Below are 14,115 nucleotides of genomic sequence, written 5' to 3'. Positions count from 1 at the left end.
AATGATACTGGGGCTTCAGACAGAGCACATGTGTTGGACAGACTGAGACTGGGTGTGCACTCTAGGAAGCTAATGACATCTAAGTCTGATGCATGTTCTAGGAGCTTCCTTGATGTGCTGCCAAGGGCCTTTCTTCCCCTCCCCCATCTCCCAGTCACTGCAGGTAGTGGTAAGAACACTGAAAATGGAAGCTTCACTGACTAGGTGCCTGCCCTTCATCCTCTGCAATGAACAAACTGGGGGGCATTGTGACATCACAGCCTGACACTAATTGGAAGTGTTCCAGTATTTCAAACTGACACCCACCCTCCAGCCTCCAGCTGCCTACTGAGCATGGCACTGCCTGAGTCTTTAAGCTATTGGTGATATAAAAAAGAAAAAAAGGATGAAGCAGGTGAAAACAAGCTTCAGATTGATCTTTATAAGCAACATCGAGGGTTTGTAGATTCCCAAAGTTATAAGAATTAAGGGGATTGGGGGTGGGGTGGAGAAAAGCAGGTTCAAAACTGAAAAAGAAAAATAATTAAAGTCCTAGGCTTGGAATTTATTGGGCACCTAACAGGACCCAGTTCTCCCAAATGTGGAAAGGACCACAGACTAACTCTAAAGAGAATGGCCCCCAAAGAGTCTAGCAAGCCTGAAGGAGGCAAAGTCAAGCAAGACAAGGGCTGGCTACAGAGAGAAACTTGGCTTATTTTACACCTTGGTTCACCATAGTAGCAGCACAACATACTAGTCTTAGCACTGAAAGGACATTTAAAAGTTACCCAGTCCCTCATTTTGTAGATGAAGAAACTTTAGTGACTTACACACTCAAGGTCACACAGATCCTAATGAACAAAGACAAGATGTTAACCCAGGTCCTCTAATTCCACATCTGGATCTTTTCTCCTTCCCTTGTATAGTTGACCATAAGCTATTTGCCACAAAACTTAGGAAGCCAGCAAATGATGGCACTGGCATGTAGTCCCTGGATAGGTTTGTGTGACAGTGGGCGGACAAGATTGTGTTTTAATGACTTCTTCAGTCACAGATCAGAATGTTGGCCTCCTTAGCTTCCTTTCCCTTGGTTCTAAGCTGCCCACCACATGCTAGTCTCTTCTTCTTTAAGCTGCCTGTGCTCTACAGCTAATCTAAGGGCAAGCTTATTTCTATTTGGTTCTCTGGCTCAAAACTTTCTTTATCATCTATTTTCAATTTCATGATGAATCTGTTTCTTTTTCCTCTTCCCTCTATTTATTTGTTATTGAGTAGTTAAATGGTATCAGCTGTATACATGAAATTTTCCTGGAAGCAGTCTGAGAGGCACTGTGGGTGTTTCCATAATTACATATAATAGTCACAACTAGTATACTTCTAAGTGAGATGCCATCCCGCAGATTTGAAGACTTAGGGAGAGGAGTCAAAGGTTAGTAAAATTCTTAGTCCTTAGAGACCTTACAAAAAAGTGTTTGACCAATGGAGAAGCCTATGTAAGATGAAGTAAATCCCTCAAAAGTTGCAAACTCAAGCATTTACCCGACATACCTAAGCAGTAAGGCTTCACTTTGTTCCTGTGTCTTTCCCGGTCATACCGGTACCCTGGATAGCAGGTACATAGAACTCGGCCAAAGTTATCTGTGCATTGCTGTTCACAAGGAGCCTCAGAACATACATCATAATCTGGAAGATGGACAAACAATATACAAAATCATTGGCAACAATAATCCCATGACACTAGGGACTGTGATATTTTGAGAATATATGATTAAAAGGCAGAAAATGGAGAACTAATATTTTAGAACAGTGGTCTCCAAAGTGGAGGATAGTGCCCCAGAAGATTGTGATTTGACTCAAAGGGGGCAGTGGCAGAACCAATAGGCAATGGATAATGGGATCAACCAATCAGAAGGTTGGGAAGATGGGTCACATTCTACCCTCCCTTGACAGACAATCATGGGATCCATCTCTAAAACAACAACTACTATTTTACACCAACATTTCTCCACTTTGCTGCCTCCCCTTAATGTGCAAATTTGCAACCTCTTCCCTTCTCCCCCATGAATTGGTCCCTTGGGATAGTTATAACATAAATATTACTTGAGTACCCACCGTTGTAACTATACAGGTGCCATTGGGAAAATTCTCCTCACCCAGAATACCCTTCCCCATTTCCCAGATCAATTCTTGGCTGTAGCAGGTACCTAGTAGAGGGTGGATTTGGCTTTCGGGTCAGTGACTGCTGAATAAGGGGCCAACTTCCCCCTTTTTTATTTTGAGTAGGATAGACAAGAAGGATGATCAAGCATGCATGGATCACAATATGCACCACACATATGATTATGTTTTATTTCCCCTCAAACCCATTCTCCTTCTAAACTTCCTTTTTTCAGTTGAAGGAACTACTAAGTTGAGCACATTCTGAGGGCCTCCCCCACTCTCTATTTACAAAGCCACAACCATAGTTCAAGTCCTTACCACCTCTCACCTACAGTATTGAAATGACTTTCTCCCTATTTCCAGTCTCTCCCCATTCCAAAGCAATTTCTATTTAGCTGCCAAAATTATTTTCCCAAAGCACAGGTCTGATTGTGCTACACCCCTACTCAAAAACTCCAGGGGCTCCCCATTGATTCTAGAATCAAATGTTATTTCATCTTTATCTCATTTTGTATTTTGATTTTAGTAATTTTTATAATGGACACAATTATTGGGACAGTGGTGAGCATATTTATATATACATATATCATATATAATTTATATATAAGTTAATATATATATACTGGGGATATGAGCTCTGTTTTTTGTTTGTTTTTCTAGCTGATAGGAATACATAATCAAAAATGTTTAGAGAAAAGTCTTTTAAAGTATGTTTCCCCAAACTGGTTCCAACTTAGGAAAAGGGAATAAGAAATTTAGTCTAAGAAGAAGGAAGGAATTAAGTTTAACCTGAATTGCTGGTGTTCCTCAAAACACTGTAAGATGGAATTTATCACATAATATCCTACCTAACTTTGCCTAGCTCTAATAATTCATCAGCAGTTCTGGTCCCTGGCTCTGCCTTGTACAGGTCCCAGGGACCTTTGTTTTTTTTGTTGGGGTTTTTTTTTTTTGGCTTTTTTTTGGAGGGGGGAAGGCAGGGCAACTGGAGTTAAGTGACTTGCCCAAGGTCACATAGCTAGTAAGTGTTAAATGTCTGAGACCACATTTGAACTCAGGTCCTCCTGACTTCAAGGCAGGTGCTCTATTCACTGCATCACCTAGCTCCTCCCCAGGAGCCTCTGTTACAATGCCAGGTTAGAGGCTTAGAGCTGCAAGAGATCTTAAAGGCTCGCTAGTTCTATCCTCTAATTTCAGAGAAGGAAATTGAGGCCCTGGAAGGTAGAGGCATTTGCTCGAATTCACACACCAACAATACATACAAATCCAGGGTTGGACTTTAAAAAAAAAACTGAATACAATGTTTTCCTCCCAATAGAGATCCCATTTATTTAAATTCTGTACAACGAGGGCTCCTGCCTGGGTAGGGAGACTGGTACCCTTTTTCTGGGCACTGATGGACAGAGGCATTGGCATTTTCCATCTTGTGAATCATGACACTGTCTACTACTCCAACGATACCATTAAGACCTGCCCTTCCCTTGCCATAAATACTCTTATTCTCTGGCATACCTAAGAGCAGCAAAACTTAGCTGGTGTACTTCTCCTGGACCCACAGAGGGAGAACAAGATTGAGATTTTCAGAGTATGGTGGTGAGAAGGAACATGGCTCAGTGGAAAGATTACTGGCTTTGAAATCAGAGGACTTGGGTTCAAATGCCACCTCTGAGACATATTGTATGATCTTGAACAAATCATTTACTTCAATAACCTGTGCCTCAATTTCCTCACATCTGAAAAATGGGGAGGGAAGGTGAACCACCTGGCTTCTGCAGTTCCTTAGAGCTCTAAATTTATAACCCTTGCCAACCCTGGTCTCCTCTGACAGACCTGCTGTGTGCTTTTCTCAAGGGCAGAGGACTGAAAATAGAAGACTTCTGGGATGAAGAAGTTGGTACATTTGTGAAGGCTGATAGTTGCTTTTTTTCCAAATAAACTCAAAGTGGTTTGGGGCCAGGGAAGCCATGGTGGTCTGGTTTGCCAGCTAAGGTGGTGGATGAGCAACGAGTACCATAGGATGGGGATGGCATTCCATGCCCTGAGTTAGTAATAACCGCTACCACTTACATAGTACTTTTGAGGTTTACAAAGCATTTTACATATGTATTTGATTCTCATAACAACCCTGACATATAGACATAGATTATTATTATCATTATTATCATTTTGGTGAGGCAATCGGGGTTAAGCGACTTGCCCAGGATCACACAGCTAGTTAAGTGTCTGAGGACACATTTGAACTCAGGTCCTCCTCTGACTCCAGGGCCAGTACTCTATCCCTTGTGCCACCTACCTGCCCTGAGATATAGATATTATTGTCATCCCCACTTTACTTATGAGGAAACTGAGACTGAGACAGTTATTATACATAATATATAAATATAAGTATTTGTCCAGAGGTCACATGACTAGTAAGTGTCTAAGAGATCTGCAATCAGATCTTGACTCCGAGTCAATGCTACCCACTGGACCACCGACTTGTTCACCTACCCTTTCCTGCACATACTGGATCGAGCAGCAGAGTCATCACCATTGCTCAGCTCCCCCAAGGGCTCTTTTCCCTCTGTCTCGCTGATCTGAAGGCAGACGAGGCCAGTGTTATGGGTCATGTTTTCCACTTTCAAACTGAAAGCTGGGGTTAGCCAAGAACCTCTCTCTGACTTGGCTGTTCTCACATAGGAGTAAAGGTGACAAGTCTGATTGGGAAAAATTCAAAGGAGGCCTTCCACACAAGAGCTGACAGTGGGTCCTTATGAGGAGCTTATGGCTTTTGGGCAGGATAGGGCAGTTAGCCCTGGCTTATAAAACTGGATTAATCTGAGCAGTGGTTCTACCTAGCTGAGAGAGTTTGTACATCTCTCAGTTCTCATAAATTTAGTGAGTGGACTTTTTTTGCAGGGTGCTTGGCTCTAACCCAGGTAGTAAATATGAACAATTTACTCCAGACTCATGTCCAAGGTCTCATTAATCACTTTACTACCCTATAAGTGCTGACAGACAAACTGTTCTTGGAAGCTCCAAGTCTGGCTTCATTCTGCCATGGAGTGAAGGTAATATGGGTGGGCTGTTAGCTATGATGTGGGAGGAGAGGCTGCTGTAACAGAAGATGACCTTGACATTGGGCAGTGTGGTACAATAGAACTGCTTTTGGAGTCAAAGGACCTAGGTTCAGATTCTGAGCCAGGTGACACTTAACCTCTCTGGGCCTCAGTTTCCTCATCTGTAAAATGAAGGAGTTGGATTAAATGATCTCTAAGATCTAGACTTTTGATTCTCTGAACCACGGACTAGGAAATTCCTTAGGCTTGATTTTGTTCCTCACAACCACGAGTTTTGTGGAATCAGCGGCCATTCCACAAGGGGTGCCAGCAACTCCCCCTTCTCTAATTCCAAAAGGGTTCTTCTCTGAGGAGTCACCAAGTGATATCTAGGGTGAATCGTGAATTTCCGTTGAGAAGTCTTGGTCTCAGTCAGGCATGCTTGACTCTGACTAAGCATCACTGCCACACAGACAAAGTTCTGTGTTTTCTCTTATTCCAGAGCTATACTTTCTTGCTCTATAAAGCTTTTAACTATTGGCAACCATGCATTATTTTCCACTGCTGTGTACTGCCAGATGTGGTCATCAGTCAGCATCTGCCAGGGAAGGAGAGGTAAAGAGCACTTAGCTTGACCATAGCTTTGATGATCACTCTTATGCCAATTTGACTATTGTTGGCACAGGAAGGAGAGGGGTCAGATGAGTGGGGTTTCCATTCACTTATCTATAAAGGCATCATAGCAAAGTGTATAGCATGCTGAAGCTGAAGTTTGGAGGTAATGGGTTCAAGTGCCACTTACCTCTCTGAGCCTCAGTAACTCTTGAAGTGTATTAACTTGGAGGCAGAAACGGTACAGTGAAAAACTATTGTCTTTGGAACTAGATGATTTGTGCTTGAATCTGGCCTCTGTCACCCCTTGTACGACCTTGGGCAAGTCACTTAACTTTCCTAGGCTTTAGTTTCCTCATCTATAAAATGAAGGGGTTGGATGATCACAAAGTTTCTTTTCAGCCCTAGGTCCTATAAACCTATGAAATTCTAGGTGATTTGTAATTCGCATCAGTGGAGGAGGTTCACATACCCACAATATCATAGTTTTTTTCTGTATACACTAAGCCATGATCCTTATGATGTGTAAGTAAAAGCCAGTAGAATGCCAGGGGACATAGAGGAAGGAAAACCAGCTAAGTCATTTAAATGGAAATTCATGAATGGTGGGATGGATGGATCCCCTACTCTGGGCATTTCTTTGGGCCATATTTGGCGACTATATGTTTTATTCCTCTGCAAAAGGGTAAATCAAACTAAAGCTTCCTTATTGGTTTCTTGTTGTTCCCTATGGAGGGAACTGAGCCAAAGAAGACTGGTTCATAAGGTGTAAGGAGAGGTGGTTTCTGGACTCTTTTGAGACAGCCTCTTTGCTGGGACAAAGTCAGTGCCAACTCTTTCTTCGATTTCCAATAGTGGTGGAGAGGATTTTTTTTCTCTCTCATTGCCCTATTCCTTCCTCCCCAGTAGTTACATACATATAACAGTAAGAATCTATTTTTTTGTCTTGGATGGCCTTGGACTAGATCTGAAATTCCTGGCTACTTCTTGTGCTCTGCATTTCTTTCTCTGTGCACATCACCAGAAATGTCCCAACGGCCTACCCAAATCCAAGGGGAGTGCTCCGATCCAATCCCCCACTAAATATGGATTCTAATGGGAAATTTATGGTTTTTTGATTGGGCTAGGAGACAGAAAAAAGGCTGAGACACTTAGGATGAGTGGAGAAATTCAAGGGTCTGAATCCCAGTTGGGTAGATTCCTGTAAGGAAGGAAATAACCTTGGATGCTTCACTTGGCTGAACTTGGACATTTTCCACCACCTTGTCTAATATGACTTCCTTCCAATGAGTTTCCCCACAGTGGAAACATTATTGACAAGTTTAGAATGAGCCACTCTGCTGCTCACCGTGTCCTTTCCTTCTGGCAGCGGAGGATAATAGGGGATGGGAGGAAATTCCTAGACTTGAAGATTTGGTCACAGCCCTCTTTCTAAAAAATTAAATTTATTTCATTTATTGTTTACCTCAGCCTGGAATAATGATAACAGCAACAATAATTAGCATTTAGATGGTACTTTATGGTTTCCAAAGCACAATCCATGGCATATGATTTGATCTTCATAACAATTCTGTGAAGTAAGTGCTATTATTATTCCCACTTGATAAATGAGATAACTGAAACAGATTAAGTGCCCAGGTACCTGCCCAGAGTCATAGAGTAATTAAGCGTCTGAGGCAAGATTTGAACTCAGATCCACCCAACACCAAGTCCAGCACCATCCATTGCACCTCCAGGAGACAGGCAGATCCAGATTTGAGTGTAGCCTCTCACACTTAGTAGCTGACACCTAGGCTGCCAGTCAGCCTAATCAACAAAAATTGAGTGTGTTACTATGTGAGCACTGGTGATACAAAGACAAAATTGAACATTCCCTGCTGCCAAGGAGCTTACACTCTACATGTTATTCATAACCATATACAGAATATGTAAAAAATGAATACAAAGTAATAGTTGGGGGTGGGGAGACACTAACAGGAAAGATCCCAGGTAGGCAGTGGTATCTTGAGTTTTGCAGGTAACTAGTGATTTTAAGACAGCTAGGTGGCGCCATAGAGAACTGGACCCAGAGTCAGGAAGACTCATATTCCTGAGTTCAAATCCAGCCTCAGTCACTAGCTAGCTGTGTAACCCTGGGCATGTCACTTAACCCTGTTTGTCTCCATTTCCTCATCTGTAAAATGAGCTGGAGAAGGAAGTGGCAAATCATTCCAGTATCTTTGCCAAGAAAACCCCAAAGGGAGTCATGAAGAGTCAGATATAACTGAAATGACTGAACAACTACAAGTGATTTTAAGAGGTGAGGTTGAGGAGGGAGTACATTCCAGGCATGGGAGCCAGCCAACACAAATGCGGGCCATGTGTCAGCAACATCAAGAAAGGCAGTATGCCTGGAACCATAGTGTACCGGAAGTTAAGTGGGAGTAATCTCTAATAAGTCCAGAAAGGTAAATTGGGGCCAGATTGTGGAGAGTTTGAAAAGTCTAACCAAGAAGTTTGTATTTGACCCTGAAGGCAGTAAGGAACTACTAGATCCTACTGGTTAGAAGAATGACAGAGCTGTGGTTTAAGAGTATCACTCTGACAGCAATGTGGAAGACAGATTAGAGAGGGAAGACAGTTGAAGCAAGGAGACCAACTGTAAAATTCTGGGGGGAAATGAGGCAGCTTGTAGGAATGGAAAGAGACTTTACAGAAGCAAAAAAAGAAATAAAAAGCCAAACAACAAAAAACCAAGTCTTGGTGACTGATTTGATATGTGGAAAGAGGAAGAAGAAATAATCGAAGATGACTTGAAGTTGGAGTCTGAATTCCTGGAATTGGGGCGCCATTAGTAGAAACAGAAATTGAGAAGGGTAGATTTGGGATAATATGGAATAATGAGTGCAGTTTTAGAAAAATGGAGTTAAGTATTTGTGGAATATTCCCATAAAAATATCCAAAAAAGAAGCTGGAAATATAGGATTAAAACTCTGGGAAGAGGTTGGAATTGGAGTTAATAGATTTGGGAATCATATGCATGGAGTAAATGTCATGGGAATTGATGAGATAAATGAGGGAGAAAGTATAGAGAAAAAATAAAAGGGCACAAGCCAAAATCTTGGGGGACAGAGACATTGAAGAGAAAAGGTAGAGATAGGAAGTGAATTGCCTGTATGAGACAGATAAAGAACAGTATGAGAAGTGGGAGGAAATTCATGACAATGTAGTGTCACAGAAGCCGAGGGAGGATAAAATGGTCCATAGTATTAAAAGTTACTGATAGGTCAAGGACCGTAACAAAAATTCAGGAAGAAGTATACAAATGAACATGTAATTCTGCACAAAATTATATCAAGATAGCATAGTAAAAACTTGAATGCTTCCCAAATTAATTTATGGACCAAATGAAAATACAAAAGTGTTATTTTATAGAATAAAAACCATAAAATTAATATAAAACAAATAAACAATAAAATCAAAGGAACCATATAAAATGAATAAAGTCTTACAAAATTTCAAATATATTATAAGATATTAATTATAAATAAAACTGTTTGGTAGTAGATAAAAATAAAAATAGATCACTGGAAGAGAATAGAGAATCCAGAAATAATCAACCAATCAACTAGCATTTTTAAAACACTATGTCCCAAGCATTGTGCTAAATGGAGATATACCAAAATGAAAAAACAATCCCTACCCTCAAGGAGCTTACAGTCTGTTGGAGGAGACAATATATACATATATATATAGATATATATATAAATAGATACTAAAAGTACCTATTTTTATGTACACACACACACACACACACACACACACGCACACAGAGTTCCATACAGAGTAGATGGAAAGTAACCTCTGAGGGGAAGTCTCTAGTAGCTGGTATCTGAGCTGAGTCTTGAAGGAAGCCAGGTATTCTAAGAAGAAGGAGAGCATCATAGGCATGGAGGAGAGCCTGGACAAAGGCACAGACGTGGGAGATGGAGCATCACATGGGAGGTACAGAAAGTTGACTTATATGATTGTATCATAGAATGTATGATGGTGAGTAAGCTGTAAGAAGGCTGAAATTATAAGAAGGGACGAAGGTGTAAAGAGCTTTAAATACTAAGGATCCTAATATTTGATCCTTCAGATAATAGTAAAACACTGGAATTTTGTGTGGAAGAAGACATAGTAGTAACCTGGATCAATCTACACTTTAGGAATATTTCTTCAGCAGCTACATGGAAGAAGATGGGAGTGTAGAAAGACCTGAGGCAGAGAGACCAATTAGAAGGTTATGGCATTAGTGAAGGTGAAAGGTGATAGAGAAGGGCTTGAATGCTAGTTTGGTGTCTGTAATAAGTGGAAAGAAGAGGAATATCCTAGAGATGTTGTTAAAGAAGAAATAACAAGATACGACAAATAATTGGTTATGGGGGGTGAGTGAGAGTGAGAAGGGAAGAATGCTACTAAGGCTGTAAAATGGATGACTGGGAGGGTGGTGGCACCCTCATCAGTGTAAGGAAATTCAGAAGAGGGGAGAGTTTCAGAAGAAAAGATAGAGAGTTTTGTTTTAGACGTGGAATTTGAGATGCCTGTATGACATCTATTTTAAAATGTCTAATATGTGGTTGGAGATGTAGGATATGATCTCAGGAGAACAACTAGGAATGGATAAATAGATCCAGGAATCATCTGTATGGACATGATTATTGAAACCATGGCAGCTAATGAGACCGCCATGTGAGAGAGTGTAGAAGAAAAAGAGAAGTCTACAACAGAACCTTGGGAGACACCCACAGGTATTGTGAGTGACTTGGTTGAATATCCCGAAAAAGACACTGCAAAAGATCAGTCAGACAGATCCAAGAGAGTAGTGTCATAAAAACAGAGAGGAGTATTTAAAGAGAGAAAAACAGAGAAGCGTATTTAAAAGAAAAGGCTGATTAAAATGTCTTCTCCTGAAGAGAAGCCAAAAAAGATGAAGACTGAGGAAAGGTCATTAGAAGTATTAGTGAAGACAACACAGGTAACTTTAGAGAGCAACTTTCTTTAAATGATGAGGTTGAAAAACTACATAGAAGAAGGTTTGGAACAAGGGGAAGCATTAAGTACAGGTGACTTTTTCAAGGAGTTTAGCTGAGGTGAGCAGAGATATGAAGTGACAGCTAGTGAGGATGGTAGAATCAAATGACGAATTTGTAAAGATAGTGGAGGTATGGATGTGTTTGTAGGCAACAGGGAGGTACCAATAAGTAGAGAGAGATTGAAGGTGTGTGTGTGTGTGTGTGTGTGTGTGTGTGTGAGAGAGAGAGAGAGAGAGAGAGAGAAAGAGAGTGATAATGGGTTCAGTTTGCTGAAGAAAATTGAGAGATAACATCAAAGACGTATTAGAGGGGTTGGCTTTGAGGAGAAAAAATGCAATCTCTTCATCAGAGACTGAAGTGAAGGTAGAGATAGTGGAGGATGACATCAGAGGAATGTGAGAGGAGGTGCAGAGTAGAAGAGGGAGCTCTAATCAAAACAACTCGATTTTTTTTCCCGTAAAGTATGAGGTTAAATCTTTATCTGAGGGGTTGTGGGAAGCTTAGGAACAAAGAGAAAAGTTTGTAATAACAGGTGTGATAAGTAGGATTGATAAACAACCAAAGAAGAATGGAAGATTTCCTTACTGCAGTAAGGGCCCAGGTAAGGCAGAATCAACGTATTAAAGAGATTAGTGTTTAATAGACTTGAATAAAATATTACAGAAGAAAAGCATTATTCAATAAATATGAGTAAAATTGTCATATAGTGAAAAATTGTAGCAATCTATACCTCACACTCTATATCACAACAATTGGATCAATTGATCCCCAATTGGATCAATGATGTAAATATTTGAAAAAAAAAAACAAAAAATTGGAAGATTAAAAAAGTATTTGTTCCAAGTTATGCAAGAGAAAAAATTTCCATGTATCAAATGTTGGGAGAAATTAATGGAATTATTGGAAGAAGAATATTCACAATAAAAAGCAGCATATGAAAAATTAAAAAAAAACCAAAGAAACACCCTGGAGAAAAATCTTTATAGTTAATCTGATAAAAATATGGCATCCTTCTTTAAGTATATAATCTATCCTCCAACGGACAAATATTCATGAGCACCCACTTTTCTGAAGAAGATAATACCAGTTGTTGAAAATCATTAGAAAGTTGTTTAAAGGAGTTCAGAGAAACATGAGAGAACTTATGTCAAGAGACAGAGTGAAGAAAGCAGAACCAAGAGAACAGCACATACACTTTCTATAACGATGTAAAGACAATGGTAAAAGACAACAAAACTCAGGTCAAATATAACAATGTTGGCGCCACACTTTGAGCCAGACTGTCCATTTTTCATTTCTGCTGATTGGTGAATCATAAAGGTGAAAAGTGACACACTAATAATGGCAGTCATACTCTTTGGCAGTTTTGTTTACCTGTTTTTGAGACATGCACATTGTGTGTTGGTGAGGTTGTCTGGGTTTTGGTCAAACATTTATGTATGCATGTATACATATTTGTTACATTAAAACAAAATTCATCCTCTTAAATAAAGTCAATAAGCTTTTAAAAGAAAAGTTGTTCTAAATCTATGATAATGAGGAATGATAACCAAAATGTTAAGATACATTGTCTACACATCAAATTGTTATATTGATAAGGCATTTAAGTGTTTACTATGTTCCAGGCACTATATTAAAGCTGGAGATATAAGATATGAGAAAACAAGACTTTTGTGACACTCAAGGAACTTACAATGGAAGACAAATCATAAAGGGAAAAGGCAAAGTGGTAAGAATGGGGGCGAAGGAAGAAAGAGTACCCATTCAGGACCAAGACTGCTGTGGAGGAGGTAGAGCTCTCTGTAGATGTGTTGAGCTGAGAGTGAAGGTAACATGACTTGGGCCACCAATGAAAATGGCACTTTTGTCCAGGGAATCGCTCTTTGGAAAGAACTCAGAAAAGAACAAGGACTTCCTTGTTTTGTCTTGACACAGTGGGGATGCTGGTAGTTCACTTGTCATCCTCAGGACAAGCCTAAAATCTTTTTTTTTATTATACAATTCCTTGATGAATGTTTTTTTTTACTCTTGGAACATCTTCTATTAAGAGTCCCACAATGGTTATATGTTCCAACCTGCTCAGATCTACCATACACCTTCCATCTCCAGTGGAGGCATTTCCCCATGGTCAAGGTTGCTTCAGAGGAGGTAGAACAGTCCAGAAAGATAATTGAGTTTTGCAAGGCAATAAAACATAATAATGAAAATCTGGTAATTAAACAAAAGAACAAAAACTTAAAATGATAAAATTCAGCGTTATGAGACCTTCAAGAAACAACCACGTTACAAATGGAACTACTTATTGGTATGAGCTTTTCAGATGGTAATCTGTCAACCCCCCTACTCAAATACTATAGTGGATCTTTGATTTCCTCAATTTAGAACTTTCTTTCCAGATTTTCCAGATTGAAAACCTTCTATGTTTGTCCATCCTGTGTGACTTGTGACCATGTTCTCTGATAAGTTCACCACAGGTGTACAACCCACTGGGCTGGAGGACTTCCTTGTTTTGTCTTGACACAGTGGGGATGCTGGTTGTTCACTTGTCTTCCTCAGGACCTGCCTAAAATCTTTTTTTTTAATCATAGAATTCCTTGATGAACATCTTTTACTCTTGGGACATCTTCTACTCAGAATCTCACACTGGTTATATGTTGCAACCTGTTCAGACCTACCATACACCTTCCATTCAAAGGTGTTCGGTATTTATTCAAAGGCAGTTGTATTCTATATCATGCTGGCACATGGAATGTTAAAACTTAAAAAAGTTTGACCTTCACTTTCCTAATAAGCTTGGAGTTAGTAAAGGGCCCTGCAGTTTTCCAAAGGTAATATAGCCTGTTCTCTTCTTGTCTGACTCTGGACCAAATTTGTTGCCCATATGTATTGTCTGTCTCAGATTTACATACTGATGGACAAACTCCCTTGGATGTCCATAAAAACGCACATTGAAATCTGGGCAACAGACATTCTTCATCTATTCTGTCTTTACAGTGAAGATGAACAGGCTAAATTCCTGTAATTAGAGATCTCTTTTAGGAAGTTCCAAAATGTTAAAGGGTTTGATGCAATCAACACTATGCCATCCACAAACAGCATCTGGAAGACCTCTTATTGGCAGGGAATACTTCTTGGACCTGGATTCTGCACTGGATGTCTTTCATCAGAGTGGGAAATATTTTTGGTAAGCACATATTTCACCACTTTATGCCTCACCTGATTTTTATTATTTGATTTACTTGCCAGAGAGAGAGAGAGAGAGAGAGAGA

At 40.0% G+C, this 14,115-nt stretch overlaps 1 protein-coding gene across 1 annotated transcript in view; it reads right to left on the bottom strand.

Moving 5' to 3' along the window:
- Positions 1 to 14,115, bottom strand: part of LOC138171530 (collagen and calcium-binding EGF domain-containing protein 1-like) — a 349,937-nt gene that overhangs the window by 23,194 nt on the left and 312,628 nt on the right. Inside the window, exon 4 of the mRNA XM_069101053.1 lies at positions 1,528 to 1,662. Within this exon, the coding sequence (XP_068957154.1) occupies positions 1,528 to 1,662 (135 nt within the window). The remainder of the gene's footprint in view (positions 1 to 1,527; positions 1,663 to 14,115) is intronic.

This window comes from Petaurus breviceps, unplaced genomic scaffold (genome assembly GCF_028583685.1).
Source record: "Petaurus breviceps papuanus isolate PSGF00001 unplaced genomic scaffold, PetGlider_PUasm1.0 128, whole genome shotgun sequence".
Taxonomy (NCBI): Eukaryota; Metazoa; Chordata; class Mammalia; order Diprotodontia; family Petauridae; genus Petaurus; species Petaurus breviceps.
The sequence above is the reverse complement of the archived record's forward strand: the minus strand, read 5'-3'. Positions and strand labels throughout refer to the sequence as shown.